This window comes from Macrobrachium nipponense, chromosome 2, assembly GCF_015104395.2.
Source record: "Macrobrachium nipponense isolate FS-2020 chromosome 2, ASM1510439v2, whole genome shotgun sequence".
Lineage (NCBI taxonomy): Eukaryota > Metazoa > Arthropoda > Malacostraca > Decapoda > Palaemonidae > Macrobrachium > Macrobrachium nipponense.
This window is the reverse complement of record NC_087201.1, coordinates 49,530,777-49,556,988: the sequence shown is the minus strand read 5'-3', so window position 1 is coordinate 49,556,988 and position 26,212 is coordinate 49,530,777. Positions and strand designations below refer to the sequence as shown.

Genomic DNA, 26,212 nt, shown 5'->3' with positions numbered 1-26,212 from the left:
CTGGTTCTTACCTGATTTAGGCAGAAGACTTGATAGTTACTGTCTATTAGTCTGCGTTGCCTAAAGAGTCTCAGCGAGGGCGTGACCTATGGCTGAAGAACTCTTTGGGTCTACCAATGGGAACTGAGTCCACTTACTTGGCAGAATCCAAGCAGGGTCTGGTCAATGGGGATCAACCCGCTTACATGCCAGAGCCTATCACTACCAATTGCAAGGAGCCTCAAGCACAACCGATCACCTAACCAAATACTAACATTAGTATACGAAAGAAGGAGTTGCCTCCTGCAACCTCCTTCGTACAACCAAAAAACTCAAAATTAAAACTAACAGGGAAAAAGATTAAAAAGGATGTGTTTCAGCTCCCTGCCCCAGCACTGAATCCGCCGATACGTAAGGGCCTAGCCCAAAACACTTTTCATACGTAATCAATACGTCCTTTAGGTAGTGATTGGAGAAGACTGATTCACACCTCCAAAAAGTGGCCTTCATAAGGTTTTGCAATGACAAATTCTTCTTGAAAGCCAAAGACGTCGCGATGGCCCGTACTTCGTGCGCCTTGACTTTCAGAAGACTAAACTGTTGCTGATTGCAAGAAGTGTGGGCTTCTCTAATAACATTCCTGATAAAGAATGTGAGGGCATTTTTAGATAAGGGCCTACTGGGGTCCCTTACAAAGCACCAGAGATTGCTTTCATTAGCAGCAAGTCTTTTCTTCCTCTGAAGATAAAATTTCAGGCTTCTCACCGGGCAAAGAGATCTCTCCTCTTCTGTCCCAACTAGGGAGGATAAGCTTTTGATTTCAAAGCTCCTGGGCCACGGTGAAGAAGGGTTTTCATTTTTGGCTAAGAAAGCCGGAAGAAAAGAGCAAACCGCGGAGCCTCCTTGGAAACCTACCTCACCTTCTAGAGCCTGCAGCTCGCTGATCCTCTTCGCTGACGCTAACGCACAGAGAAAAAGAGTCTTCATCGAAAGGTCTCTGAACGAAGCTGTATGGGGAGGTTCAAACCTTGAGGACCTCAGGAAGAGCAGCACGACATCTAGATTCCAGCTAGGAACTAAGGAGGAGGTTCTTTTAACCGTTTCAAACGATCTGATTAAATCATGGAGGTCCTTGTCTTCAGATATGTTTAATCCTCTATGACGAAAAACTGAGGAAAGCATGCTCCTGTATCCCTTGATGGTGGAGACAACTAATCCGCATTTTTCCCTCAGGAAGATAAGGAAGTCTGCTATCTGAGTCACAGAGGTACTGGAGGAGGAAACTTTATGAGTCCTGCACCAACGTCGAAAAACATCCCACTTCGACTGGTAGACTCTAGATGTGGAAGGTCTACGTGCATTGGCAATAGCCCTTGCAGACTTTGCCGAAAAGCCCTTAGCTCTGACGAGACTCTTGATAGTCTGAATCCAGTCAGACTGAGAGCGGGGAGGTTTTTGTGAAACCTGTCGAAGTGGGGCTGTTTGAGCAGATCGACTCTTAGTGGTAGGGATCTTGGGACATCCACCAGCCATTCCAGTACCTCTGTGAACCAGTCGTGGGCGGGCCAGAACGGAGCTATCAAAGTCATCCTTGCCCCCTCTGAAGCTGCGAACTTCCTTAACGTTTCCCCTAGAATCTTGAAAGGCGGGAACGCGTAAAGATCCAGATTCCTCCAATCCATCAGGAATGCATCTATTGCCACTGCTCTTGGGTCTGCAATAGGGGAGCAGTATAGATCTATCCTCGCATTCCTGGAGGTCACAAATAGATAGAGATGGGGCCTGCCCCACGTCCTCCACAGCTCCTGGCATACGTCCGCGTGCAGAGTCCACTCTGAGGGAAGGACTTGATTCCTTCTGCTTAGCAGATCCGCTCTGACATTTCTTTCTCCCTGTACGAACCTGGGTGAGAAGACTTATCTTCCTTTCCTCTGACCACAGGAGGAGCGATCTCGCTGTCTCGTACAGGGAGAAAGAGTGAGTCCCCCCCTGTTTGCGAATGTAAGCCAGGGCTGTGGTGTTGTCCGAGTTGATCTGATCATATTTCCCTTTTACGAGGGGTTCGAAGGTCTTGAGAGCTAACCAAATCGCTGTTAGCTCCACCTTGTTGATGTGCCAGGACACCTGATCCCCCATCCAGGTGCCTGACACTTCTCTCGACCCGAGAGTAGCTCCCCAACCTATGTCCGAAGCGTCTGCATATAACACTAGGTTGGGGTTCCGAACCTGCAAGGAAAGGCCTTCCTTGAACAATAGAGGGTCTAGCCACCAACGTAGATCCTCCTTTATCTCTTGCGAAATCTTGAACGCAAAGTCCAGACCTTGAGATCTTCGATCCCAGTTCCTCGTCAGGAAGAACTGTAGGGGTCTGAGGTGCAACCTTCCTAGAGAAACAAATTGCTCCAGCGAGGAGAGTGTCCCCAACAGACTCATCCACTCCCTCGCTGTGCATACATCTTTCTCTAGAAAGATTGCTACCTTCTCCAAACCTCGGGTTATCCTCTCTGGGGACGGATACGCCCGAAAAACCTGAGAAGCCATCAGAATCCCCAGATAGATACGCTCTTGACTGGGGATTAGCTGTGACTTCTCGAAATTCACTAGCAAACCCAGAGAAGCTGCTAGATTCAACGTCACTCGTAAGTCCTCCAGACATTTCTCCTTGGATTTGGCCCGCATAAGCCAATCGTCCAAGTAGAGGGAAATCCTCACTCCCTCGAGATGAAGCCACTGGGCAATGTTCTTCATCAGTCCTGTGAATACTTGGGGGGCCGTGGAAAGGCCGAAGCATAGGGCCCTGAACTGAAAAATGTTCCCTCCCCACATGAATCTGAGAAATTTGCGAGAAGAAGGATGGATCGGCACATGGAAGTAAGCGTCCTGAAGGTCCAGTGACACCATCCAGTCCCCGGGACGAAGAGCTGCTAAGACTGATGAAGTCGTCTCCATAGCGAACTTCCTCTTCTTCACAAAGACATTCAGGGCGCTCACGTCCAGAACCGGCCTCCATCCTCCTGAGTTCTTGGGAACTAGGAACAGGCGGTTGTACAACCCCGCGGAAAGAGGGTCCTGAACCATCTCTATTGCCTCTTTCTCTAACATCAGCTCTACTGCTAGAGCGAGGGCTTGATTCATTAGTGGGTCTTTGTACTTGGCCACCAGTGCCCTTGGAGTGGTGGTCAAAGGTGGTCTCGAGATAAAGGGAATGAGGTATCCCCTCTTGATGATAGCGAGGGACCAGTTGTCCGCCCCCTTTCGTGCCCAGACATCTGCAAAGTTCAGAAGTCTGGCACCCACAGTTGTCTGGAGGACACACGAACTACTTCTTAGCCCTAATAGACCGAGAGAAGGTCCTTCCTCTTCTAGGTGGTCTCGAACCTCTGGAGGAAGAAGAGCGAGACGAAGGGCCTCCTCGAAAGGGTTCTTGCCTACTTTGAGCCTCCTTCTTCGTCTTCTGTTGAAACGAAGGTTTCGGGATTCTAGCAGAGCGAGCCAGCATATCCTGCGTCGCTTTTGCTGATAACGAGCTGGAGATATCATTAATAATCTTCTTTGGGAAGAGTTGCGGGGAAAGTTGTGAATACAGCAAGGAAGCTCTCTGTGTGTGAGAAACAGCCTTGGTAAGAAAAGAGCAGAAAACGGCCCTCTTCTTTACCACTCCTGCACCAAAAAGTGAAGCAATTTCCCCGGAACCGTCTCTCACTGCCTTGTCCATACAAGACAGAACTGCGTGAAGGTCTTCAGGTGAAAGAGTGTCTTGCTCTTGAGTCCTCTTAGCCAAGACTCCAAGGGTCCAGTCAAGAAAGTTAAAAACTTCTAAGACTCGGAACATTCCCTTCAGAAGGTGATCCAACTCGCTCATACCCCACGTCGTCTTTGCAGAATTCAGCGCCGAGCGACGTGCGGAATCAACCAACGAAGAGAAGTCCGAGTCTGCAGAAGAGGGAAGAGTCAGACCCAAGGGCTCTCCTGACTCGTACCAGAACCCCATCTTACCCGTCAGTTTGGACGGGGGAAAAGAAAAAACTGTCTTGCCTTTCTCTTCTTTTGATACCAACCAGTCGTCAAAGTTCTTAAGAGCCTTCTTCATCGACACTGTCGGCTTCATCTTAATGACTGAAGACTTCTTAGCCGTATTGGTCGCTGAAAATAAGGACGGATGAGACGGAGGAGCAACGGCCGAAAGAGACTCACCAAAATCTTGCAAGAGGAGGTCTGTCAGTCTCTTGTATGAAGAAACCGAAGCATCCTTGGGCAAATCTTCCTCAGAATCCCCAATAAATTCTTCCGAAGAATGACGTTTAGAAGCTCTACTGCCCGGAGGAGAGCTAATCCTTGGAGAGCGCCTGTTCGGAGAGCGCCTACTAGGCGAGCGCCTACTGGGAGAAAATCCACTGGGAGAGCGCTTACACGGGGAGCGCCTACTAGGAGAGCGCCTAGTTGGAGAGCGCCTACCAGGAGAGCGCCTACTTTGAGAGCGCCTCCCAGGAGAGCGCCTACTTGGGGAGCGCCTACTAGGAGAGCGCCTACTTGGGGAGCGCCTACTAGGAGAGCGCCTACAAGTGGAGGCTCGTCTGTCGGAAACAAATTCTAACTCCACAGAAGAGCGTCTGGATAAGGGAGAGCGCCTATCAGGCTCTCTGCGCCTGCTAGGCTCTTGGCGCCTGCCATCCTCAATACGCCTGCCAGGCTCTTGGTGCCTATCGGGCTCAAAACCCCTGCCAGGCTCTTGACGCCTGCCACGGGGAGAGAAAACATCCACAGAGGATTCCCTGTCAGAAGCGCGGCGCTTACAAGGCTCTGAGCCCCTATCCAATCGGGAGTGATCCAACGGAGAAGAAAGCTTCCGTTGCCGCCTACAAGGCTCTTGGCGCCTACTAGGCTCTTGGCGCCTACTAGGCTCTTGACGCCTACTAGGCTCCGAGCGTCCGTCAAAAGGAGAGTGGCCACCAGGCGAAGAACTCTTCCTTCGCTCCTGACGAAAACGAGGCTCTTGACGTCTGTCAAGCTCTTGACGCCTAACTGAAGAGGAGCGGAAATCCTGAGGAGAGAGCCTGTCCGGCTCCTTACGCCTGACATGCTCACAACTCTTGCTGGGAAGAGAGGAGAGCCTACTCGGAGAAAGATCCCCAGCTTCAGCCTGCACTTCTGGCTTCCTGCTACCCGGCTCAAAAGCTTCTCTAGCCAGAGGAGATCTAGTAGAAGGAACGTTCTTAGACTTCTTCACCGGAAGTGAGGCGTCCTTCCGACGATGAGAAGCCCCGGCAATAGACTCCGCTAAAGCCGCAATCTGCGCCTGCAGACCCGCCAGGATACGCGCAGGAGACCTCTTAAACTCCTCTACAGGGGACGAAGTCCGAGAGCGAACAGGAGAAGCGTAAACAGACGAAATCTTGGTTCTCTTGCGTTCCACTTCTGGTTCTTCCGCGAAGGATTCGGGGCTGGAAGGAAGGGCGCAAGGAGCCTTCCAGGGCCTCTTGAGAGGGCGAGACGACACCGAGGCGCTCCATCTACGCTGAGGAGAAGGCGACGAAGATGACGAGAAGCACTGGCGCAATAAATCCTTCTTGGTTCGATCCAAGGCAGCCAGGGAATGAGCAACAGGATCTGCCGAGGGGACGCCTGACCGGTGGGGGTTCTCCCTAACCTTCCTGCGGCTTTCGACTTTCCTCCTCCACTGGGTCTGGGAGTCTGGAAGAGGTCTAAGCCTGGAAGCGTTAGTGAGCCGGTCAGACGCACCCTCCACTGCACTAGGGGCACTGCACTGATCACTTGCACTATCATCACTCTTACCTTGTCGAGAGCGAGCGAGGCTCTCCTTACTCCTGATCGAGGCTCTCCCAGAAGCAACTTCCGAAAACGAATCTTCGTTTTCAAAGCTGGGCGCAGGGGCTGAAACCGGAGAAGGAACTACTTCTACTACAGGATTCTCAGCATCAACTTCACTCACCCTCGATCTACTAGAGCTCCTTGAAGAAGCCTTGCGCACCCTATCCTTCTCTAACTTTCTCACATAAGAAGAAAGAGCCTTCCAACCATCCTCATCCAAATTCTCACACTCTTTGCAAGGGTTAATAAAAGAGCATTCATTCCCTCTACAAGACGTACATACAGAGTGAGGATCTAATGCAGCTTTAGGAAGCCTAACTTTACATTCCTTCACTGAACAAACCCTAAATAAACTAGGTTTCTTAACTTCAGAATCATCCATGATTATATATATTGTAAGAGAAATCCAAAAGAAAAATCAAAAAAACATTCCAAAAAGCATATGCCAAGCCAACAAACAAAGGGTACTTCACCAAAATCCAAATCGTCGGCAACGAGAACGAATTTAACTATCGTAAGGACTGAACAACAGGTGTTGTCCAGCCGGCGACAGAAAATAAAATGACAAGAAAGGGGGACTGGTTCTTACATCCGCCACCCAGCGGCGGGTAAGGTAGATCACCTGACCTACCTGTAGCGTGTGCCGCGAGTTTTGAATTTTCTGTTGTGACGTCAGAGACCTAAGCTAAGTATATATCTGGCAGGGAAGTTCATGTACAAAAATACATTTTACAGGAATAAACAGAATTTTACGTACAGAAAACAACAAGAAATAAATATATATGAGTAATGAACATTTAACATCACTCTTACCTTTATGGAAGACTCTTGTTAGTGTATGGAAGATGGAGAGGAGGGGAAAGGGAGGGAGGAGGAGAGGTTACTATTTGGAAGGGGAAACCCCCTCCAGAAGGCACTGTCTGTCTGAGATTACTTCCCCACTTCCTTTTTTAATGGCACTAGGACCAGCTTGAGAGTAACTGGACCCCTACCAAATAACAAAACTGTCCAGAGACATTTGTTTCTGACGTCTCTTCAATATCTGCCTGAAATGGTACAAAGCGTTGTCATTACAAGTGCTAAAGACATGAATTGCAACGTCTTTGTTAGGGACCCCATTCATGCTCAGACTTATCCCCAGACTCATCAAAAGAGGAGGAGTGTCAAAAGAAAGGACACGGCCTCCTCCTCCTCCTCGGATTCCTCATCTGCCATCTGTTGCTGTTCCTGCTGAAGGTCTTGCAGCTCCTCAGTGGTTAGCTCTTCCCTGTGGGCTTCCATCAGCTCTTACATATCCTCGCCACTCACATCCAAGACCATGGACTTCCCCAGAGACACAATAGACTCCACAACAGGCGTAGAAATGTCGGGGTCAGCCTCAAACCCTTCGAAATCCCTCTCGAGGTAACAATCTGACCACAATTTTCTCCAAGCAGAGTTCATTGTCCTGGAAGTTACTTCCTGCCAAGCCTTAGCTATAAGACTTATGCAATTAAAGATGTTGAAGTGATCATTCCAGAACTCTCTTAGGGTCAATTCAGTGTCTGAGGTCACTTCAAAGCACCTCTGAAACAGGGCCTTTGTGTACAGTTTCTTGAAGTTTGAGATTTGCTGGTCCATGGGCTGGATGAGAGAAGTGGTATTAGGGGGCAAGAACTTCATGGTGATGAATTTAAATTCATCCAACAATTGGCCCTCCAAGCCAGGAGGATGTGTAGGAGCATTGTCTACTACCAGGAGGCACTTGAGGGGCAATTGATTTTTGTTGAGGTATTTTTTCACACTTGGACCAAACACTTCATTTACCCACTCAACAAAAATTTGCATCGTGACCCATGACTTTTTATTGGCCTTCCACATCACAGGCAACTTATTCTTTATCACACTGTTTTTCTTCAACACTCACAGAGTTTCAGAGTGATACACCAGGAGGGGCTTCACTTTGAAATCCCAACTGGTGTTCCCATAGACCAAGAGTGTTAGCAGGCTTGTGCCCTGGCAATGAACTTTCCTCCTGTGTTATGTAGGTCTGTTTTGGCATTTTTTTCCAAAACAGGTCTGTCCCATCACAACTGAAGACCTGTTGTGGGAGGAATCCTTCAGCCTCAACATACTCTTTGAACTCATCTATGAATTCTTCAGCTGCATGTTTATCTGAGCTCGCAGCCTCCCCATGCCATACAACACAATGGATGCCCATACGCTTTCTGAATGTTTCAAATCAGCCTCTGCTGGCCTTGAAATCACCAAGAGTATCACTAGTTGTTGGTATTTTCTTACTTAAATCAGCATGCAACATCTTAGCTTTCTCACAAATGATTGCTTCAGACACACTATGTATCCCATACTAACAGCTTCTCAACATCTTCCACTAGATGTGATCTCTGTTTCGATAATGATGCAATCCCTTTCACAACATTAGCTGCCTTGATTTCAAGTTTCTCTGCTAGGATAGAGCTGATCATCGACACTACTTCTTTCCCACCGTTATCCCTACATTAAAGGGTTGGTTGCCTGATGCGCAGTCTCCACTGCCTTCTATTAAAGGCATCATCCTCCACCAAACCTCTTCTCTCTATATCTTCCTTTACTTTATCTTGCCAACTGATTCTCCATCTCTCTTTTGATCTTCGAACAGGTTCCTATCAAACCCTCTGCACTCCCTCCTCATCATCCATCCTCAACACATGCCCAAAACATCTCAATCGTGACTCTCTCATCACCTCTGTAATCTTTACTAAGCCTGCCTTCTTATTTCATCATTTTCCAATTTCTCAAGCAGCGATATTCCCATTAACCACCTCAGCATTCTCAAGCTTGAGAGAACAGAGATGAGAATGCTGAGGTGGATTATGGGAATATTGCTGCTTGAGAGATTGGAAAAATGATATTGTTATTTTACAATAAAGTTTTGTACATACTTACCTGGCAGACATATACTTAGCTTACGTCTCTGACGTCACGACAGAATTCAAAACTCGCGGCTAACGCGACAGGTAGGTCAGGTGATCTACCTTACCCGCCGCTGGGAGGCGGGTGTAAGAACCATCATACCTTTCTTGCCAGATTTTTTCTCTCTTATACCTGTCTCCTGAGGGGAGGCTGGGCGGGCCATCAATCGTATATGTCTGCCAGGTAAGTATGTACAAAACTTTATTGTAAAATAACAATATCATTTTTGTACATGAACTTTCCTGTCAGACATATACTTAGCTGATTGACACCCTTGGTGGAGGGTACAAGACAGAAAATAACAAAGAAAAGGTAAACAACACCTGTTGTAGGATAAACATAACCTTGGTTCTTACCTGTTTAGGCTGAAGACTTCATAGATACTGTCTATTAGTCTGCATAGCCATAAGAGCTACAGCGAGGGCGTGACCTACAGCTGAAAAGACTCTTTGGGTCTACTAATGGGACTTGATATCCGCTTACTTAGTAGAATCCAAGTCGGATCATGTCAATGGGGGTTCGCCCTCTTCTATGACAGAACCTGTCCACTACCAACGCAGGGAGCTTCAAACCAAATCCGATCACCTAACCAAACTAACGTTATTAGCATTACGAAACGAAAAAAGATGCCTACCTGCATCATTTTTCATACAACCATATGAACTCAATTACCAAAAAAAACAAGGGAAAAAACTACTAAGGATATGTTCCAGCTCCCTGCCCCAGCACCGAATCCGCCGATACGTACGGGCCTAACGCGAAGCACTCGTCATACGTAATACTGACGTCTTTTAGGTAGTGGTTGGCGAATACTGAATTACATCTCCAGAATGTAGTTTTCATCAGATTCTGAAGAGACATATTCTTCTTAAAGGCCAAGGAAGTTGCTATTGCTCTCACTTCATGAGCCTTGACTTTTAAGAGCTTGAAATGTTCTTCATCACAAGATCTATGTGCTTCTTTCACAACACTTCTAATGAAGAAAGACAGCGCATTTTTCGACAATGGTCTGCTGGGATCCTTTTACAGAGCACCATAGTCTGTCCTCAATGCCCTTAAGGGTTTTCTTCTTCTGAAGGTAGTATTTTAAACTCCTAACAGGGCAAAGAGTTCTTTCAGGTTCTTCCCCTACTAGGGCAGACAAACCACGAACCTCAAAGTTCCTTGGCCAAGGATTTGAGGGGTTCTCATTTTTTGCTAAAAACGAAGGAAGGAAGGAACAAACCACGGAATCTCCTTTGAAACCTACCCTTCCTTCTAGGGCATGAATCTCACTAACCCTTTTAGCAGATGCTAAAGCCATGAGAAAGAGAGCTTTCCTCGTGAGATCTTTGAAGGAGGCTAAATGTGGTGGTTCAAACCTAGCGGACCTCAGGAAACGAAGAACCACATCCAGATTCCAACTTGGAACTTCGTTCGAAGTTTTCTTGGAAGATTCAAAAGATCTTAATAGATCATGAAGATCTTTGTTATTCGAAAGATCTAAATTCCTATGTCTGAACACCGCAGCCAGCATGCTACGGTATCCTTTGATAGTAGACACTGCCAAACCGCATTTTTCTCTGAGGAAAACTAGGAAATCTGCTATCTGAGTCACAGAGGTACTGGAAGAGGAAAACTTCTGGTTCCTGCACCAACGGCGAAAGACGTCCCACTTCGACTGGTAGACTTTAAGGGTCGAAGGTCTTCTAGCTGAGGCGATAGCCTTAGCAGCTTTTGTCGAAAACCCCTTCGCTCTGACAAGACTTTTGACAGTCGAAAGCCAGTCAGATTGAGAGCGGGGAGGTTTCTGTGATACCTGTCGAAGTGGGGTTGTTTGAGCAAATCTTGTCTTTGTGGAAGTGCTCTTGGAAAGTCCACCAACCATTCCAGTACCTCTGTGAACCAATCTTGGGCGGGCCAGAACGGAGCTACTAGCGTCATTCTTGTCCTCTCCGAGATAGCAAATTTCTTGAGGGTTTGTCCTAGTACTTTGAAGGGGGGAAAGGCGTAGACGTCTAGCCCCGTCCAATCTAGGAGAAACGCATCCACTGAAACTGCTCCTGGGTCTGAGATCGGGGAGCAATAAAGTTCGATTCTTGCGTTCTTTGCTGTTGCAAAGAGATCGATGTGAGGTCTGCCCCATCTTCTCCACAGGTCTTGGCATACTTCTGAGTGGAGGGTCCACTCGGAAGGCAGGAGTTGATTCTTCCTGCTCAGGAGATCGGCCCTGACGTTCCCTTTCTCCCTGTACAAATCTGGTGAGAAGACTGATTTTCCTCGTTTGAGACCACAGCAGAAGATCCCTTGCTGTTTCGTACAGGGAGAAGGAGTGCGTCCCCCCTGTTTCTTGATGTACGCCAAGGCTGTTGTGTTGTCCGAATTGACCTGCACTACTGCATTCCGGACGTGGGGTTCGAAGGCTTTCAATGCCATCCAGACTGCCATCAACTCTTTCTTGTTGATGTGCCAGGACACCTGATCCCCCTTCCAGGTGCCTGACACTTCTCTTGTCCCGAGTGTCGCTCCCCAACCTGCCTCCGATGCGTCTGAAAACAACACATGGCTGGGGTTCGGCATGTAGAGAGACATTCCTTCCACAAATCGAAGTGGGTCGTTCCACCACCGAAGGTCTCTCTTGATTTCTCTTGAGATCTTGAAGGAGAACTCCAGATCTAGGGAGAGACGCCTCCAGTTCTGGTATAGGAAGAACTGTAGAGGCCTGAGATGCAACCTTCCTAGAGAAACGAATTGCTCCAGCGAGGAGAGTGTCCCCAGCAGACTCATCCACTCCCTCGCTGTGCATGCATCTTTCTCTAGGAAGGTCGTTATTTTCTCGTAGCAACGAGCTATCCTCTCTGGCGACGGAAAAGCCCGAAAAGCCAGAGAAGCTATCCGAATCCCCAGATAGATCCTCTCTTGACTGGGGATTAATTGAGACTTCTGGAAGTTCACCAATGTAAGGGTCTTTTGAAGGTCCTCCAGACATCTTTCTTGAGACTCTGCTCTGATTAGCCAGTCGTCGAGATAAAGCGACACCCTCACTCCCTCCAAATGTAGCCACTGCGCCACGTTTTTCATTAACCCCGTGAAAACTTGGGGTGCAGTTGATAGGCCGAAGCACAAGGCCTTGAATTGGAAGATGTTTCCTCCCATCATGAATCGTAGATACTTCCGTGAAGAAGGATGGATCGGCACATGAAAATAAGCGTCCTGAAGGTCTAGAGACACCATCCAGTCCCCTGGACGAAGAGCCGCTAACACTGAGGAAGTTGTCTCCATGGCGAACTTCCTCTTTTCCACAAAGACGTTCAGGGCGCTTACATCCAACACCGGTCTCCATCCTCCTGAGTTCTTCGGAACTAGGAACAGTCTGTTGTAAAAGCCCGCAGAGCGGGGATCTTTCACTAGTTCTATAGCCTCCTTCTCTAGCATGAGATCTACTGCTAGAGAAAGGGCTTGATTCATGATGGGGTCCTTGTACTTGGCTACCAACTCCCTCGGAGTTGTCGTCAATGGTGGTCTTGACGAGAAGGGAATGAGGTATCCTTTGCTGACAATCGATAGGGACCAATTGTCCGCCCCTTTGTGGGCCCAGACGTCGTCAAATTTCAGTAGTCTGGCACCCACTGATGTCTGGAGTCCTTGACCGCTATTTCTTCCCTCTGACTGACTTAGAGAAGGTTTTACCTCTCTTAAAAGGTCTAGTCCCTCTGGTTGCAGAACCTCTGACAGCGGGTCCTCCTCGAAAGGGCTCCTGTCTCAGAGGAGTCTCTTTCTTGGTCTTGGGTTGGAAGACAGAGCGAGGTTTCCTGGCCGCCTGGGCTAACATGTCCTGAGTAGCCTTAGCTGAAAGGGCACTCGAGACATCTTGGATAATTTTCTTGGGGAACAGAAGAGGAGAGAGTTGAGCATACAAGAGCGATGCCCTTTGTGCATGAGACACTGCCTTCGTGAGAAACGAACAGTAGACCGACCGTTTCTTAAGCACTCCAGCTCCAAACAGTGAGGAGACTTCACTCGATCCGTCTCTCACTGCTTTATCCATGCAAGTGAGTACACAGTTAAGATCTTCAGGAGACAGAGCATCTGGGGTCTTGGTCTTATTAGCCAGCACACCTAAAGACCAATCAAGGAAGTTGAAAACTTCCAGGACTCGGAACATTCCCTTCAGTAAGTGGTCAAGTTCGTTCATTCCCCACGTAGTCTTGGCGGACAAGAGGGCGGAACGACGAGCAGCATCCACTAATGAAGAGAAGTCCGAGTCCGCAGACGAAGGGAGAGCGAGGCCTAAAGGTTCTCCCGATTCGTACCAGAATCCCAATCTGCCGGTCAGTTTAGACGGAGGGAAAGAAAAAACCGTCTTCCCTTTCTCTTCCTTCGAAAGGAGCCATTCCCCAAAACCTCTCAGCGCCTTCTTCATGGAAACAGTAGGTTTCATCCTTACACAAGACGAAACCTTCGACGTCTTCGAAGTGGAGAATAACGAAAGAGGAGAAGGGGGAGCCACAGGAGAAAGGATATCTCCAAACTCTTGCAGGAGTAACTCTGTAAGTTTCTTATAGGAGGAAACTGAGGCGTCTTTTGGTCCTTCTTCTTCTGAGGGGTCCTGTTCCTCCTGAGCCGAAGAGCCTTCCTGATCCTTAGAGGCGCGACTATTCTTAAAGGAGTCTCTAGAGGCAGATAGACGTATACGTCTTGGAGACAATGCTTCAGGCAAGTGTCTACTTGCAACATCCTTCTTGTCTGGAGGAGTGCGTTTCCCAGATCCTTGAAGCCTAATAGGAGTCAGGCGGCAGTCAGGTGCAGAGCGCCTGTTTGAAGAAGAAATTCTATCAGGCTCTTGGCGCCTATCCAACGGAGAGCGGCTACCAGGCGAACTGCGCCTGTCATACGAAAACGAGCCTACCGGCTCTTGGCGCCTAACCGAGGCGAGAGAATCTCTGGCGACGAGCGCCTACTAGGTGAGCGCCTACCAGGGGAGAAGCGCCTGCTAGGCTCTCGGCGCCTGACTCGAGGCGAGTAAAAGTCAGGAGAAGAGCGCCTGCCAGGCGAAACGCGCCTAACAAGCTCTTGACGCCTGTCCAGCGAAAAGCGCCTGTCCGATTTAGGGCGCTTGTCAACCGGAGAGTGGAGGCGAGACGAGGAGCGGCTACGAGGTGAGTAGTGCCTACTAGGCTCTTGGCGCCTGTCAAGGGGAGCGATCCTGTCTCGAGAAGAGCGTCTGTAGGTTGAGGATCTCCTACGCGCAGTTTGCTCCTTGTCTGAAGGAGAAACTTGTCTGTCAGGCGAATGTCGCTTAGACGCAGATTTGATCTTGTCCGAAGCAGAGAGCCTCCTGCGAGAATTCGAACGAACAGGTGAGCGCGCCTCTTCCGTCGAAAAGCGAGAGTCAGGAGAGGGGAGCTTGGACTTCTTTACAGGAAGCGAGACGTCCTTCCTGCGCCGAGAAGACCCGCAAAGAGAGCCAGCCAGAGCCGAAATCTGCGCCTGAAGGTTAGCCAACACCCTTGCAGGAGAACTCACAAACTCGTGAACAGGAGAAGAGGCTCGATCTCCGCTCGGTGAACGATACTCCTGAGATCTCTTACGCTTCTTCGCTTCCACCTCAGGCTCTTCCGAAAAAACTTCAGGGCTGGAAGGGCGGGCGCAGGGAGCATTCCAGGCTCTCTTCGAAGGGCGCGAGGCTTCCGAAGAGCTCCATCCTCTTTTAGGAGAAGGCGAAGGCGACGACGAGAAGCACTGGCGCAAGATTTCTCTCTTGGAGTGATCCAAGGTAGCCTGGGAACGATCAACAGGAACTACCGAGGGGACGCCTGACCGTTGGGGATGCTCCCTAACCTTCCTGCGGCTTTCGACTTTCCTCCTCCACTGGGACTGGGAGTCTGGAAGAGGTCTAGGCCTGGAAGCATTAGGGCGCCGATCAGACGCACCCTCCACTGCACTGGGTTCACTGCACAAATCACTATTGGAATCACTCTTACCTTCTAGTTGCTTGATTTTCCTCTCCATACTGCGAATGGTGGCTTTCATTGAGGCCACTTCCGAAGGCGTATCTTCGGCTTCGGTGCAGGGAGCAGGAGCTGAAACTGACAAAGGAGCTACTTCTAAAATAGGATTATCTACATCCAACTCGCTAATACGAGATCTACTACTGCTCCTGGAAGAAGCTTTCCTAACTTTATCCTTTTCAAGCTTCCTCAAGTAGGAAGACAAAGACTTCCATTCATCCTCATTCAGCTTTTCACATTCATTACAAGGGTTATTAAAGGTGCATTCATTCCCTCTACACTTCAAACATACCGTGTGAGGGTCTACCGCAGCTTTCGGTAGCCTCACCTTACAATCAGTCCTACAACAAACTCTAAACATAGCAGTTTTCTTAGTATCAACATCAGACATCATGAATCCAAGAAAAATCCAAAGAAAAATCCAAAGAAAAGTCCAATAACTGTCCACAAATCGCGAATGCCAGGCCAAAAGATCGGGTACTTCACCAAAAGTCCGTAGAAACAATCCAGGGCGAAAACGAGAAAAGAATCCAACTGTCAAGAGGTACCGACAACAGGTGTGGTCGACACCGACGACAGAAAAAATCTGGCAAGAAAGGTATGATGGTTCTTACACCCGCCTCCCAGCGGCGGGTAAGGTAGATCACCTGACCTACCTGTCGCGTTAGCCGCGAGTTTTGAATTCTGTCGTGACGTCAGAGACGTAAGCTAAGTATATGTCTGACAGGAAAGTTCATGTACAAAATGATAAAATAAGAAGGGCAGACTTATTTAAGATTACAGAAGTGATAAGAGAGTCATGATTGAGATGGTATGGGCATGTGTTGAGGATGGATGACAAGAAGGGAGTGACGAGGGCTTGCGAGGAAACTGTCAGAGGAAGAAGATCAGGAGGGAGACAAGAGAATTAGATGGCGAGATAAAGTGAAGGACACTGACTTGCCGTCGTAAATCTTAGCGCGATCAGCTACACTTGCACCACTTTCATACTTTGCTACAAGTCCTTTCTTAAATTCAATCGTATTCCTGGTCTTTTTACCAAAAGGGTGGCACTTGCAGCTTTCTTTGGCCCCACAATGGCAAATATTTTGCAATTAGTTTTTACGGCAAAATTAGCACAAAACACAACATACACGTACAGTGACGTGGACTACGAGCGCAGAGATGGTTGTTCAGTGAGAAACAAAGCCAGAATGGGTCACAAGAGAAGATGGGATGCTTTGTTTGGGTGCTTCATATGTGACCTGGTCATGCGCCAGGCCCCAGATGGAGCATTTCCGAGTGTACAAAAACCAAGGAAACTGTACAATAACCAAGACAACACTGCATCAATAGTCTACGAAAACTGAAACGTACGAAAAGAGGCGTATGAAAACCAGGTTTGACTGTATTTATTTTTTGTTGTATTTTCTCAATTTTTATAGTATCTGCAACACAAAAGAAACAATCATGTGCATAGGGAATGAGAGAGAGAGAGAGAGAGAGAGAGAGAGAGAGAGAGAGAGAGAGAGAGAGAGAGAGAGAGAGAGAGAGAATGATACATCAACAGTGGTAAAATAACAGGTTTGATGCAGGAAAAACCTATTTTTGGTAGCTGCTGAGTCCTCAACCATGTCGTCTTGGTTTAGGCTTCTCCATACACTAGTAGGGAGTAGGAAGGCCTCTTAAGTAGCATTCAAAGAGGGCTTCTTGTCAAGAGGCCTTCCTACTCCTTACTAGTGAACTCTCCCAGTGGCTACAGTTCCCTACACTAGTTTTTGCATCTTCTTAAAGTGCCTATAGCTACACGCTCAGACACTAGTCCAATCTTTCATCACTTACGGTGCCGTGCGACAAACGACATAACTTGGAACATCCGCTGTAACCCAGGGACTGCTTGTATAATACATAAACTCTTTGGACCTTGCATGATGATTTTGGCCACAGTTTATAAACTATGGTCCACTGCAATTATATCGTGTGACATGTTTGTCAGAACAACAATACTCACAGACAGGCTTGTTTTGAAAGAATTTCTTTGCATGCCCATATTATCTACAATTCTGACTCAGTAGCAGCTTTGAGGCATCCAATCGTATTCTCTGTTTTGGCCTAAAATTTTCATTTTTGAGTTAGACTTGACCTTCAAATTTTACTTTTGCAGTTTTCAACATTTCTTTGTCTCTTTGCTTACTCAGTATATTTATACCTCACAATCTTGGCCTCTGGGATATCTTTTTCTAAGAGAGTCCAAGAGAATACTCTTTTTGATTGGTTCATCGCTGTTCTTAGGAGGCACAACAGTAGCACCCTGAATGCTATTCATAGTGTTATGTTTTTTTTTTTTTCTTACATTCATATCATCTATTGTTGCTGTTATAGACATATAGTCTACAAACTGACTTTTTTTGTCTTCTATCATAAGCCATGTCTTTGTTTTTTATGTCTAAACGACATTTCTGGCACTGGATGCCTGTTTCATAAGTAGTTTCCCAACTTTAGGGCTGAAATTTTCTGTTTCATTTCTAAGGTTAGAAACCTTAACAAACTTAAACTCCCAAAGACGGAGTCAAAGTGAGTCTCTGTTGGGTCAATACAATACAGGCAGTCACCCAGTTATCGGTGGACTCGGTTAATGGCGATCAGGTTTTATGGTGCTTGTCTAACAGAGGTGCCATTAACCAGTTATCAGTGCCATTAACCTAATCTCGGAGCCATAAGCCATAAACCGCCAAGTTTCGGTTAATGGCAGTTTTCGCTTATCAGCAACCCACTGAGAGTGGAACTCCCATCAATAACCGGGGACTGCCTGTATTTACTTTTTTGGGTGGTTTATATGGAAATTTTAGTTTTATAACCATCTTACTTTTGATTAAATGAGCTTTCATGGGGATAGTCCATTGCCATGCTAGAAGTCATAGGAAGTTTCGGTTTACTAGCCATACAGTATAAAAAAAATATACTATATAAATTTTGTCCAGGATGAGGTCCCTGCTCACCATGGAGGCCCAGCAAGGAGAGGAGCAACAATGTCACCTAAAGTGGTAACTACTCTGGGATTCTCACCTGGATATAGTACACCATACCCTCAGTGACTTAAAGGTCATCAGTCAGCACGAGGGCATGGCTTTACATAAAAATTTCTCCTCGCTCGACCACACTGGGTACTCTAGTTTTATGAGTGTAGGGCATGCTGTCCAACTCCACCCTCCATCAAGTTAAAAGAGCAGTGAATTCCATAATATGATAACTTTCAAAGGCCATCACTAAAAGAGGGAAAAAGGGAAGGAGAAAATTAATAAGAGGAGGAGTTAAAAGTGTTACAGGTCTCAATGCTCAGTTGAATCCACAGCAGAGAGAGTAGGTGTCTAAGAGCATACTCTCCCAGCAATGGATCCCTAAGCAGCCCCCTCTCACCTCATTAAGGGGTTGGGATGGGGGGGGGGGGGGGGGGGGGGGGGGGGGGGGGAGTGCAGACCAACATGTAGGCAGGGTTTACCCTTGCCTTTAGGTAGTTTACTGCTTTGTCAGATGTATGAGTGGCAGTTCCAACTCATGCTTGCAAGCTAAATCCCCCATGAAGTCAACAAAAGTTGGTATTTGTGCAGGAACAAATGCTGAATAACATATTTTTCCATCAACAAACTTTGAAGACTTACCAACATATTTTTTGTAGCTCTGTGAGTTCTTCAACATTGCCAAGCTGTAAATCTTCTTGTAATTTTTCTTCTAGAATAGCATAGTTGTCAAGAATTTTTTTCATTAACTCTTGTGAACAAGTAGATTTTGGACGTGATTTAAAATTTCCCATCTCTTGATTGCAAAACCTTTGAAATATTCTCTCAGATTAGTAATTTAAAAGTATCAGTAACAAAAACAACAATGACTCAGCAGTAAGAATAAAATAATAATAATAATAATAATAATAATAATAATAATAATAAGAATAATAATAAAAATAATAATAATAATAATAATAATAATAATAATAATAATACGTACAGTAACAGCATGATAACAGCTATGTTTTTTTTATAAAATAGTTTTGTTGAAAATGTATTTCAAGTTCATTTACTTTCTTTAGCTCCTTTGGAAAATTACTCCACAATCTACCTGGACAAGAAAAGCAGCTAATAATAAAGATATAGAAGATTTTATAAGACAAGTGTATTGAAGACAAGTGTATTGAAGACAAGTGTATTGAAACCTGTAATAATTTTCAATAACAGCAATAATACTAGTACTTTTAATTACATATATTCATCTAAAGCCTCTTTAATTTTTCTCATACTTGATTGCTCTTCTGCTACATTCTGCAAATAACTCTCCTATACTAATCATGCCTTCATAGATGAAGGGATAAACAATTGTTGGTAGAAATGCTCTTAACAGAAAAGAATATAATACATCCAAGTTGTGAAGTTTTAATACTACAGCAAATTTTTAAAGTAATTTGTACTTTTCCTAACATACAAACCGGAAGGTCTTTATACATATAAGGATTTAGCTTCCAGACGCAAGCTGTTACAGTTGTCTAACTTTCAGACAAGATTGTTAACTACTGACAGTATGGGGAAAGTCCCGCCCACTCATGTCTGCACTCCACTTTGCCTTTTGGCCTAGGTACAAGAATGCAGGGGTTTTAAAGTGATTATGTGTTATTGTTCACTAATTCGACCTCTACATTCCTTTTACCGTATGTACGTATATTCTCTCTACCTTCATGAGTCGGAGTACAGTAATACCCTGAACTTACACGAGGTTAGGTTCCAGACCCCCTCGCGCAAAGAGAAGTTTCACGTAAGTTTGGCACAGTCTATAAAAATGCTGATATGTAAATGCTTACTTCTAGTTTGAACACTGAATATGACTCTAATCATGCTCCCTACATATTAGGCTAACTTTTGAATTAAATTAAAGTTACTGTAATTTCATTTAAAAGAAAATAAACGGTTGACAAAAATATAGGAGTGCATACATACGTACAACATAGTTTCCTCTTCTTTCCCCCTATTTTTTAAAATACTAGCATGAATTTTGTAATTACAGTTATATTATTATTATTATTATCATTACTAATATTTAAAAATATTAATAAACATATAGTACATACTACATTATTATAAAAATTCTCTCACCTCAGAGAGAGAGAGAGAGAGAGAGAGAGAGAGAGAGAGAGAGAGAGATGAGAGAGAGCGAGAGAGAGAGATGAGGAGGCTGCGGGAGACGAGAGATAGAGAGAGAGAGAGAGAGAGAGAGAGAGAGAATTATTATTTTTATATTTAATTTAATTTATGCATAAAAGCTTGAACACTTATAAATTACATTAAAAAAATTGAACAAACATCTTTGCAGGGTTTCTCCACGATTCATAAATGTTGCATTTATGTGTAAGTGAAATACTCACACATGATTAATAGTTAGGTTCCTATTAAAAGTTCACTCTATTGAGAATTCACGCAACTCGAATCGCATAAGATTCAGGTATTACTGTAATAAGAATGCACATCTCTTTTCTATGGGTTTTATTGTCCAACTAACTACAAAGATGCCAGGCAGTAAATTTAATATCAAACATATTAGAAGACAAAACTGAGAATCATATGCTTATAATAATATTTTAACAACTCTCCTTGATGGACAGTTTTGTTATACCTAGAGTAAAAGAAAAAATATTTAAAAAATTATACAAAAATTACAGTTTTATATAATAAAATAAGATCTTATGTATACTTACCAACTAGTTACATAGCTATAGTTTCTATCCGTCGACAGCTAGAATTGTGAAATTTGCCGTAGTGCTCTATTGTTCTGGCTAGGTGATACCACCCGCCCTTTACCTGGGGGGAGATTGGAACCAACCCAGCACTGAAAATTCACAATTTTTTAAAGTAAATTGTATTTTTCCTAACTACAAAAACCTGAGGCTTTTTACATAAGGAAGAATTACGTTCAGCGGAGGCTGGAATTTGGCCATTAAATTCTTGAACAAGGTGGTTGGGCAGATACTACCATCTGGTAGGGGAGTAGGCCCACCTGCTCATATGTAAACACTCCACTTTGCCTTTCGGCCCAGGTTTCAGATTGAGGGGTGGCATGAGGTGGGCATAAATGTAAAAGACCTCAGATTTGTATAGTTAGGAAAAATACAATTTACTTACAAAATTTGAGAATCGTTCCTACACGATATACAAACCCTCAGTCCTTTACATAAGGAAGACTCACTGATTGGTGGGAAGAATGTGAGTGAGCTTCTAGAATTGACTGGAGTTCTGCACACCTGGGTTATTCCTCCTGGTCATGAGAGCAATGAGGAGTGCCCTTCCTCTGACAACTTGATCGGAGTATAGGAGCTGCATGATCAAGAGTCACTCTTCTGGACCTTTTCAAAATAAGTGAGGAATCGTGACTCATCTGAAAAGGGCTGGGAAGAATATTTAGAGTCGGAGGCATTAATGCAAAGTTCTGGGAAGGGTTTGCATTATTGCCAGTCTACTTCCTCCCCTTGCTAATGATAGGAGCGGGATTGCTTCTATGATTCTGATAAAAATAGAAAGGAAGCTGGATGTGCGAGCTTACTGCATCAATTGCACGACCAGCCAGTGTAAGTTTGAGTCCTATCCTCAACCTGAAGGAAGAGGAGTAGTAGGACAAGGAGGGGAAGGTGAAGAGGCCAGTTGCTCTCGCATCCTTCTTACCTCTAGACCCACACACCATAGGCGAGATGCAACTTGTCCTCTTGAAGGAGCCGGGTAAGCAAACAACTTGCAAGCATCCACCACCGGTCCAAGGAAAAGAGATTCCAAGGACCTGTGGGCAGACCCGAAAGAAGGAAGATATAAATGTAGTCGCAATGAGACCTCATCTATCTTCTGGTCCGACATATTCTTCAGAGTGATGAAATGTACTCATTCACTGGACTATCCAAATCCAGAGAAGTCTCTCATGATCTCATAAGACTCAGAAAAAGATGTGTCATTGAACACTTCTGCAGTGGCAGTCTGCAGAGGATAAAGGCATCGACACTCAATGAAGGGTGTTGATCCTTCATGGGTACAGCAACACACCAATAAGACAAAGTAATGACTGATCTGGATCAACCAATACAAAGTCCACAGTGCAGATCATGAAGGACTTGGACTTGTCAACAGATGTCCACTGAATGTGCTGTCATGCATCCGAGACATAGTCACAACGTGACACCCGCCTTTTGAAGGGTTATGCTGAGAACAACCCTACAAATCATCTATCTTTTTCGCCAACGATGTTGAAAGACAAGATGATGATTCTTGCGAGGCATGTGCACATTAGAGAATATTCAATTGCCTTTTAGAGACCGAGGTCCCTTTTGATGGAAAGACAGAAGTTTTTCATAAGTAGTTGAATCTCAACCAAGGAGAAACAATACTATATTACTAGTGAATGACTATGTTGAATGTGGACCTACGTCTTCACAGTTGAATCGAGAGAAGTAAACTCTCAAGATTATGATCATAGAAAAAGACCCGTCGATGACACCAACCAGTGAAAACAGCTTTAATCCCTGTAGTTTTACAGTGGACTGAAAAAGTTAATCTGCTATTTCATTGCTGCTGGGTGAGAAAGTTGGAGTTTACAATGAAAGCAGAGAGTCTTTCAGTGATGAAAACACAGGGATTGCACTGCCTAAGAAACGCTTCTCGTGGGTTGGATCAGGGAAGACGTTTCTATTTACTTTGGAAGCAGAGCAAGTCCGGTGGGGAAGTGGCGAAGTCTTCCATTATTCATTTACAATTCGGGGTGAACAAAGAATAATTGAAGACCTTACGTATTAGGAAATGTACATTAGAAGATGTATATTAGAAGACAAAACTCAAATTGTCTAAAGAAAATCATTCTGAGTCATCGCAGCGGCCGATGGGGCAGGTGTGATGGAACAGAAGACTAGGCTACAGACTTTTGTTATAACGTGGGATAAACAAAGATAATAACGAGTCTAATGAGATATATCTCTGTCTGAAAATTCTTGCAACGGTAGATGTGGTGAAGAGAGATGGGCATTATGCTAGAATTCCGATCCAACCAGAGACCTAAGTCTGTGATTGCCAGGCAGAGAGCTTTGAATTGGTAGTTAATCCTCGACAGAGGAGAAACAATACCAAACCGAAAAGAACCTCATAGAGCGAGCAGCACTGAGATGGAGCCCTATAACACTCACTCGACTTGTCATACTGAGTTGCCTGGTAGTGTATTCCATGAAGGAATCCGTTTGGCTAGAACCATTGACGCAAAAGAGATACAATTGAGCATCTGCATTTCAATCAAAATGGGAGGGAAGAAAACCCTCTTGTTCGGTGATAATGCAAATGCTGTGTTGTTGGGAAACAATACCACTACAGTAGTTATCTCAAAATCAAAACCAGGAACTCTTGGGAGAACTGAAAGGTTGTCCTGAGTTTCAGGTTAATTAAGAGAAGGTACTATTTGTCTCGGTCACATACCAGAAGAATTAACTTACAGATATGCGCCTACTACTCGGACAATGCAACTAATAACAGAAGCAAGTCGCAAGAGAAATATACAGTAGTACTTCAGGTTACAAAATTAACCAGTTCCATTCGTAACCTGATTTTTTTCGTATCTAGAACTACGTTTTACATGTAAATTGCCTAATTCGTTCCAAGCCCTACAAAAACACTACAGTAAATTTTATAATAAAGCTAAATTGACCAATAAACAATGAAATACAATAATTTGGACCATTCAATACTTAACATAACCATGACTGTACCTGTAAATAAAGTGTATTAGTGTACAGGGTACAAGAAATACTGTACGTACATGTACATACGTACATGTACGTACGTATGTAGTAAAATGTGGGACCTAACCTTTCGAGTGAGGCAATGTCCGAAAGTGACGACAGAGGAGGAGGACAAATGGCAGAGAACATGAACACTTAACTTTAAGAAACACATTAAAAAATGGCAGAAAACCTTAACACTAAACTTTACGAAATACATTAACAAATGGCAGAAAACATTCACACTTCTTAATTATCTCCATCTTTGTTCTCCATAGAAAGCATCCTCTTCTTTCTGTGTACTTCAGCAACATTCTTAGGACCCATGGCTAATAACGTAAGTAATTAAGTTCACACACAACACGATAAAGTAACTTACAGTACAAAGAAAGCAAAATCACTAACATGAATTTACATTAACAAACAAAATATATGTGAACGAACGAATTCCAGGTGTTTACGATAACGCTGCCACAAAAAATGGTCGAGGAACGCCTTTGCATAGAGGCACGATGGGACAGATGCTGACCAATGGGAGAGCAGGATCTTACAGTGGTGACTAGCATCAGGAACCAATGGGAGAGCGGGAGGATGGTGGCGAGTCTACTGAGTTGGCGGCACGCAAGTTTTAAAATTGTTCTCGGCGGCCCGGGCAAATCTCGGACTTTACCCTTTCGCAACCTGAATTATTTTCATACACAGAAGCAAAGAAATCTTTGTCTTTGCTTTCGTAACCTGAATTTTTCGTACGTAGGGACTTTCGTATGTAGAGGTTCCATTGTACTAGTATATTTGTAGGTTCCTGTAAATTGCACTCCAGCCTAATTCTTCTTCATTCGAGGGACAAGAATACGGACTGTCTGCAGACCTCCTTCATTCTCTAATGAAGAGAGCTAAGGTGAAGTTTTCCCAAAGGGAGACTTCTACGGTGATAACAGGATACCAAAGACGACTAGTTCAAGCCGAACTGGTTGTTCCCAAAACAGTAGCACTGGAGGTGTTCAAACCTCTCGGTGCTATCCATCCTGACCAGACTGACGTATGTTCAGTAAGACCCTAAGATTGAACCAAAAACTTAGTCTCTCGGGTTTGAATTCTAAAGAGTAGACTCCATACAACTCATCTAATTTCCTTGATCATTCCAGTATAACCAGGAAGTAGAGGGAAAAAAAGAGAGGAGGATTGACTGTTCTTGCCCACTCTTCCCTGAACTTGCGATGTTCTCAATCTGTTAAACGAAGTATTCATTTCCTACAACCGTTTCATTCACACGAACGTGAGCGAAGTTGACCGGAGTTAAATGCAGTAAAAGCTGACGAGAATTTGCCACGTCTTGCTACGTATTTATCTTCTCTGTGATCGAACCTGAAGAATAGCCACACCTGGCCTTCACAGGTGGAACTGAGTCACCAACACGGCTCGGTCCCTTCTCTTGTCCTGTGCCACTATTGTGATGGAGAGAAGACTACCTATCACCGACTGTGGATATATGACCCTTCTTGGGGGTTCTACACTCTTAGAGACCCGTACACAGGTATACCCGACGTAGCCCCGGTTCCATGAGCAGCGCCCTTGGAACCAGACAGGAGAACGAACCTGGGTTCAAACTCCTGGGGCTCCCGAGACACTATACTTTGTGGATAATGTCCAGGTTCCCGCTCTAGAAGGAGCAGGTGAGCCCAAGAGACAGCCAAATACTTCCTCTCCATGGAAAGGATGCAGACCCTCAGAAGTCTCGAAGAGAGACTTCTTAAGGGGAGGAGAATACCTTCCTCTTCTTAGGATGTAGAATCCTTTGAAGAGGGAGGCTAGGAGGCGTCAGATGGCAAAGACAAAAGACGATGACCCTGTGAAAGCTCGCAGCAACACGGGAAGGGAGGGTGCTATGTCATGACAAGGAACCGCATCAATCAAGAGCAGAGAGTTCATTCGTTAGAGCCGAGCACTCAGCTCGGCAGAGCTGTCTGGTCGAGCTGTAATTGACCATTCATCCAGAAGGTGTTGCATGCAGTTCCAAGCTCTAAATAACACTGAACCAGACTGTGGAGCAGACTCGTCTGTACTGGTAAAGACTCGTCTTGCCATCCAAGCATGCGTAATAGTGAGCGCTCGGCGAGAGTTAAAATTCGTAAGAATTCCCATGCTTGGCGAGAAAAACCCCCCTCTTGTAAGACAATAATCATCGGAAATGCCCGTTGCCCGAGTGTTTGGAAATCTCAGAAAACCAAATCACTCTATGCACGCTACAAATTCCAAGGAAACTTATAGCTTAGCGAGACTTCCAATTTTTGTAATAACAATTACTGGGAATGTCTGTCTCGCCCAAGTGTTTGGAAAATACAGAAGAACCACAACACTCTGAGAATGCCAGAAATTCCAGGAATTCGAGCATTCAGCGAGATTCCTGGGTATCGTAGTAACAATTATCAGGAATTCTCGTCTCGCCCAGGTGTTTGCAGATCGTAGAAGACCAAAACACTTGGAGAGTGCTAGAAATTCCAAAGAATTTTAAGCGCCCGGCGAGACCCCTGAATTTCGTCAAATGATCATCAGGGTGGGGCCCCTCCTCAACTCCTGTAGAAATCGAGGAGGAAAGGGCATAAAAACCAGTCATAAATGCGAGCATTTAAGACTGGAATGAGAGTGCAATTCAACAAAATATACAATAGAGGCTCCCAAAACGCAAAAACCCCATAGGGGA

General features: G+C 45.2%; 1 protein-coding gene across 4 annotated transcripts in view; it reads right to left on the bottom strand.

Moving 5' to 3' along the window:
• Positions 1-26,212, bottom strand: part of LOC135220561 (serine/threonine-protein kinase TNNI3K-like) — a 211,609-nt gene that overhangs the window by 179,974 nt on the left and 5,423 nt on the right. For 3 of the 4 annotated variants that reach the window (XM_064257781.1, XM_064257780.1, XM_064257782.1), the window contains exon 2: positions 18,389-18,556. The exons of the other annotated variant lie outside the window; for it this stretch is intronic. In XM_064257781.1, the coding sequence (XP_064113851.1) occupies positions 18,389-18,540 (152 nt within the window). In that variant the 5' untranslated portion in view covers positions 18,541-18,556. The remainder of the gene's footprint in view (positions 1-18,388; positions 18,557-26,212) is intronic. 4 annotated transcript variants of the gene reach the window in all.